At 47.8% G+C, this 6301-nt stretch overlaps 1 protein-coding gene across 1 annotated transcript; it reads left to right on the forward strand.

Annotated features, from left to right (window-relative positions):
- Positions 1 to 122: 122 nt before the first annotated feature.
- On the forward strand, positions 123 to 3521 carry Rpl14 (ribosomal protein L14). The gene is made up of 6 exons (XM_036193127.1): positions 123 to 184; positions 728 to 829; positions 1411 to 1505; positions 2535 to 2634; positions 2719 to 2772; positions 3166 to 3521. Exons 1-6 carry the CDS (start codon positions 182 to 184, stop codon positions 3478 to 3480), a joined length of 669 nt encoding a protein of 222 aa, XP_036049020.1. The 5' UTR covers positions 123 to 181; the 3' UTR covers positions 3481 to 3521.
- The last annotated feature ends 2780 nt before the right edge of the window (positions 3522 to 6301 follow it).

The raw sequence follows: 6301 nt of genomic DNA on the forward strand, positions 1-6301 counted from the left end.
CTGAGAAGATGCAACCTGAACGGAGACGCCACCGCCATGTTTCTAACCCGCCGAGCATGCGCAAAAGCACGCACGTCTCCCTCAACCAATCGGTGGCTACGTTGGACGTCGGGGCGGAGCTTCCGCCGACACATGCGCACGACCGGGCGGGGCCTCTTCCTTCTCGCTGAACGCCGCCGACATGGTGAGTGTGTGTGCTGAGGGCTCCGAGCGCGGCTGTCCTGGCGCTCGTCCTCCGCTCCGGGCGGGCGAGCCGCGGCGTCGGGTGGCTCCGCGTGACCCGGGCCGCGCGCGGGGAGGCGGCGGGGCGTGGAATCCAGCCCCGGGGAGCGCGGCTCGCGGTCGCGTGGAGGGCCGCGCCGGGCGCCTGGGCCACGCGTGCGCAGTGGCGGGGAGTTGCGGGGCCCTGGGCTCCGCGGTGGCGGCGCTGCTGCGGCCTCGGCCTTTTTAAAACTCGGGAAAAGTGACCCAGAGAGTGGGTCAGACTCGGCCAATGAGTTTGTCCCACGGACATTAAAGGGGGCGGAGAAGGCGGGAGAGTTTCGAGGATGGGTAAGAGCAAATCCGGGGAACTTGTATGGTGGGAAAGTGGCTGCAGGGTATTTTAGGCCGAAAAGAAATGCTGGTTCTTAAGTGCAGATCCGGCCTCTGGGTGGCTCTGAGCCCTATGTTGCCGGTAAGCAACGGACTTGGAATCTTTTAACGCCAACCCCTTTTCTTGTTTTAGGTGTTCAGGCGCTTCGTGGAGGTTGGCCGGGTGGCCTACGTCTCCTTTGGGCCTCATGCAGGAAAGCTGGTGGCGATTGTAGATGTTATTGACCAGAACAGGGTAGGTGTGAGAAAGTGTTTCACAACCTTTTATTTAACGTGGCAGTAAGTTGGACAACATGGTAGATCGTCCTCGGGTGGGGTTCCTTTGGCTAAAGCTTTACCTGTGAGGAAACACAGGACACAGGGTTCTGAAAGCACAGATTAGAGTTAGCTCATCTTAGATGACCCCTCACCAAATCAACTAGGAAGAAGTTTTAGTCACGACCAAAGTGCAGGCGAGCTTAAATGAGGTAGCAGCAAAAGGATCGCAGAGGTGCTGGAGCTGAATCTCTGTTGCTAGAATGCTTGCATGAGACCCTAGAGTGGATTTCCAGCCCTGAAGTTGTTAGGTGTGGTGGCTCCTGTAGTCTCAGCCTCTGGGAGGTGGAGGTAGGGGAACCAAGAGTTTGCCATCAGCTTGGGCTACCTGTCTGAGCAAAACACAGCGAAGGTGTTTGGGACATTGAGCTCACAGAGATAGTGTTGGCTTTATTAGAATAGTAGTATACATTTAGTTCTGGAAAGGACAGGAAGTTTTATAGTTTTTGGCCATCTTGACTTTGAGGTGCCCATCTGAGATCCTTGGTTTATGTATTCTAGGCTTTAGTGGATGGCCCTTGCACTCGGGTGAGGAGGCAGGCCATGCCTTTCAAGTGCATGCAGCTCACTGACTTCATCCTCAAGTTCCCACACAGGTAACACCCTGCTCTATTTTTCCCCTTGAGAATATACAGGCAATACAGAAGGTTTGGAACCAACTCAGAAAATGGAGTTTACATTTAGCAAACAGACCTTAATTACTTAGAATCACCCAGTCATTTTACCGTCCTGGGAATTGTCCAAATTTGCTTTCTTTTCCTTTCTTCTGTTTTCACAAAGCTCAATGAGAATGCCTACTCTTGTTTCCAGAGTCATTTTGCTGTGTTATTACTGCTGTTGGCACAACAGAATCGTACCTGTGGCTTCATTCATGCTGGGCAAGCACCACATTGGCCTGTGGTGGTTTTAATTAGTATGCTTTTGGTGTTAAGGTAGTTTTCCACTGTGTAGCCCAGACTTGGCAGTCTTCCTGCCTTGGCCTCCCTTGGTGATGGAGGTAGTGTGTGCTACAATGCCCTGCTTGACAGTGCAGAAATCTTCCCAGTGATTTGATGGACTTGTGGTGTGCCGGTTACTAAGAATCTAACATAAGAAATGAAGGCAACAGAGCTGGGTTTTTGGGGAGGGGGTGGAGGAATGTAAATTAGAACCCTGCCCTGCCTTGCTGTGTGGTTGGTGCACGGAAGCATCCTCTGTAGTATGCCACCATAGTAGATCAGCAGTGTGGTTTGGGAGACAAGTGCAGTTCAGGGTGGGGGTAGTTACAGTCACCATACACTGGAGTGATTACAGGGGAGTCTAAGGGGTAATAGCAGTGATAGAGTAGTAGGTGGGTAAGAAACTTGGCCAAGTCAGTGTACACAATATAAACAGGTGTAAGGAGCAGCTTTTGTTCATTACAAAAAGACATGGTTTTATACACATGTACTATGTAAGTAGTAAATGTGTTCAGAGGTGATTTTTTTTTCCCCCCTATCTTTGAAATTAATTTTTTGGGCGTTGTCTAGTGTGCCTGTGTGTTGTGAAGACAGCTGAAGTTGGGTGTGACAGGAGGACGGTGCTGTCCTTGGGTGTGTAGCTACGGAGCTGATTCATTAATACGTACATGGTCTTGCTCTTTATAGTGCCCGCCAGAAGTATGTACGGAAGGCTTGGGAGAAGGCAGATATCAATACAAAATGGGCAGCCACAAGATGGGCCAAGAAGATTGATGCCAGAGAAAGGGTAATAGCATAAAGCTTTTGAGTTCGGGAGGGTCGGGTGAATGCTGATGAATGACAGGAGAGATCTTTTTTTTTTTTTTTACAGAAAGCCAAGATGACAGATTTTGATCGTTTCAAAGTCATGAAGGCAAAGAAAATGGTGAGTTTTTAGATGTACATTTTGTGTTCTATGTAGGGTAAAAGGAGACATTGGCCAGTCCCTGTTTGATGGTGCTTTGTGCAATTGAATTTCACAGTTCCTTAAATTGTTAGTTGGGGCCAGTGAGACAGCTCAGTGCGCAAAACTGCTCAGGGTAAGGGTGCTGGCCTAAAGACCTGACTTTGAGTGTTGGAACTGCAAGGTGGAAGGAGAGAACTGATCCCACAAATTTGTCCTTATATCATGCACACACAATAAAGACTGCAAAATAGTATCCTTATTTAAATTTAGTTGTGTGGAAGAAGCATTTTAATTCTTTTCTAAACAATGGGCATAAAAGCAAATTGTGTGCATGCCTGCCCTGAATGCGATCCTTTGTTTTTTTGCCCCCAGAGGAACAGAATAATCAAGACTGAAGTGAAGAAACTTCAAAGAGCTGCTCTCCTAAAAGCTTCTCCCAAAAAAGCACCTGTTGCTAAGGCTGCCATTGCTGCAGCAGCGGCTGCAGCAGCAGCCGCAGCTAAAGTCCCAGCCAAGAAGGCAACAGGACCAGGCAAGAAGGCTGCGGCCCAGAAGGCTGCAGGCCAGAAGGCTGCGGCCCAGAAGGCTGCAGGCCAGAAGGCAGCTCCTCCTGCTAAAGGTCAGAAGGCTCAGAAGACCCCAGCCCAGAAAGCACCTGCTTCAAAGGCAGCTGGCAAGAAAGCATGAAACTGTGCAAAGGAATAAAGGTTCTTTTTGACATGTTGGCAGATCTCTTGTGGACTCAAAGCTTGTCGCTGAGTGGGTATTATTAGAAGATAGGTTGATGGGGTTGTAAATAAGATCTGTTAAACTCACTCTACCCTGGCCTTAATATCATACAGCCACAGTCACACTGAATTATACACAGGTACCATGACAGAACAGTGTGGCTATTCCTTGTACCTATAAATTATTTCTCACAAACAGGTGGAATTCCATCACTTTGAGTCAGTCTAGTAAGTTTCTTTAGAGATAGTGGGGCTGGGCCATAGCTTAGTGGTAGAGTTCTTTCCTGTCTTGTTTGGTGGGTGGGGGCTTCTTCCCTTTCCATTGCAGGATTTTGATAATTTTGGGCTATAAAATAATAAGCTTGCATATTTCTAGGAAAGTTGCTGATTGCAGGGGCGAAGCTTGATCATTGTAAAAGCAGGATATGGAATCCAGAAAAGCAGCCACAGAAAGTCATTTGTAGGATTATTTAAAGCAGGCTGGGGGCTTTTCAGTCTGTTCTCCAGTGTTTACACCTAGGCAGAGTGGGGTACTGGAATACAAGTTGTAAATGACTTGGGGTAAGGGGGTAATTCTGCCATTGTAAGCAGCTTATGAGGGCTCTGGTTCTACCGTATGAGGTGGCAGATTGGGGGGTAGGATTCAGGCTGCTCCTAGGAAATGGTGCAATTTGGAGCAGTTTGAGTAGCCTTTAAGAAAGGGGTGTGAGCCTGGTGGTGGTGCACACCTTTAATTCCCAGTGCTCGGCAGGTAGATCTCTTGATTTTGAGGCCAGCCTGGTCTACAGAGTGAGTTTCAGGACAGTTTGTTTTCAAGACAGGGTTTCTCTGTGGAACCATAGATGTCCTGGAACTTGCCCTATATACTAGGCTGGCCTCAACTCAGATCCACCTGCCTCTGCAGGGATTAAAGGTGTGCATCACCACTGCCCAGCTGAAACCGCATCTTAAAAAGCCAAAGGAAAGAAAAAGGGTATCAGCTAGACAGGCAGGAAGACCTCTCACAGGGCAGCCAGGGCTACACACTGAGACTTAGCATCCCAAAAATGGAAGTGACAAGTGGAACTAATGAGGTAAGCCATGTTTTAAAAGCTGGCACTCGGGCTTAGCCAGCTCTGGCTTTCAGATGGGAAAGATCATAAAGATACTCTCGTCTAGGCACTTTGGAGTACACATTAGGGGCTAGCTGCTAATCAGAACGGTTGATGGCCTAGAGAAAAGACCAGCTAAATTCATTGGATCCTATTTAAGTGTATGTGTCTCTAGGGTTGAAGATTATGGTGAGAAAGGAATTAGAACATGGATAGAAAGAGATTACTACAATTCTCCAGTCTCAGCCATCATTGCTCTGAGCACACCCCACAAAATGGAGTAGAAAAAAAACAAATTTGGCTGAAATAGTACCCTCTTCAGAGCATTGCAGGCAGGGAAGTGTAGTGGATAACTATGTGGAGTTGCCTTAATAAATCCCAACAACGGAAGGGATCCCTCTGAAGGGTTGTGGGAAAGTGGACAACCCGGAACCAGAATCTTAAGCCATGCCATTACTGGATTCCTGATTCACACACTGTGGGTGGGGGCGGGGGTGGGATGTGTATTGCTTTCAACTACCAAATGATTTGTAGGAAGCAGGTTGATTCCTGAAACAGCACATACCTACATATACTCAGGCTAGCTTCTCTGGCTGTTAGCAGGAGGGGTTCTTTACTACACTGATCCTGGTGGCTAGGAATTTAGCACCTCAGACTGGGTTTAGTAGAGGTCAAGGCAGGTGGGATGAGTGGTCATGGAGAAGAGGTATAGCAGGAATCTTAACAGGTCTTATTAATAAAATCAAAGCTGAGGCCAGTTATTGGGGTGAACACTGGAAGTTCAGAGAAACAAGCCACAGCTACCTCACCTCGCCAATTCCTCAACTGATCCTGTTTCCTCACACTGGAAGCCTCTGAGTCCTCATCCAAGTGAATCTCAGCTGAACTGCTCAAGGCCTCAAAGCTTAACCAGGCCAAAAGCTGCTAGTTTCTGATCTTCACACCTTGTATATCTTTCTGGTTTCTGCCATCACTCCCTGGGATTAAAGGTGTGTGTCACCAGGCCTGTGGCCTTGAACTCAGATCCAGAGGGATTTCTGCCTCTGGAATGCTAGGATTAAAGGCGTGTGCTACCACTGCCTGACCTCTGTTTAATATTGTGGCTGTTCTGTTCTTTGACCCCAAATAAGTTTATTAGAGTGCACAATATTTTGGGGAACACAATACTACCACAAAGAGGTGCCTGTGAGCAAGCAGTTTCAAAAGTGCATCTTTAGTGGTTTGTCAGGGGCATGAAGATTGGGTTGAGTATGAAGGATTCCTGAACCTTGGGACTGCAGTGGACCAGCTAACTTTCAGGAAATGGGACCACACTTGGTTTTCTGGCTTTAACTGGAGCTCTAGCAGGCGTCCTGCTTAGCTTTCAGCGTATGCTCTCAGCTACCACACCAGCTTTTCCTTCTGGAACATACATAGTCCTCATTCCTACCTAGGCCTTTGAAGTTCTGCCATTACAGCTGTATACTGCCATGCCCAGTGAGAAACAAGCTTTGATTTTCTGCTTTACAATTTCTATTACTTTGCCATTTTAAAGAAAGGTTTATTTTTTATGTATGTGAGTGTTTTGCGTGTGTGTGTGTGTGTGTGTGTGTGTGTGTGTACCTCATGCCTGTGTGGTGTCCTTGGAAGCCAGAAAAGGGTGTTAGGTTTCCTGGAACAGGAATTATGGATGGTTGTGAGCCACCACGT

The sequence above is a fragment of the Onychomys torridus genome, chromosome 7, assembly GCF_903995425.1.
Source record: "Onychomys torridus chromosome 7, mOncTor1.1, whole genome shotgun sequence".
In the NCBI taxonomy this organism is placed as follows: Eukaryota; Metazoa; Chordata; class Mammalia; order Rodentia; family Cricetidae; genus Onychomys; species Onychomys torridus.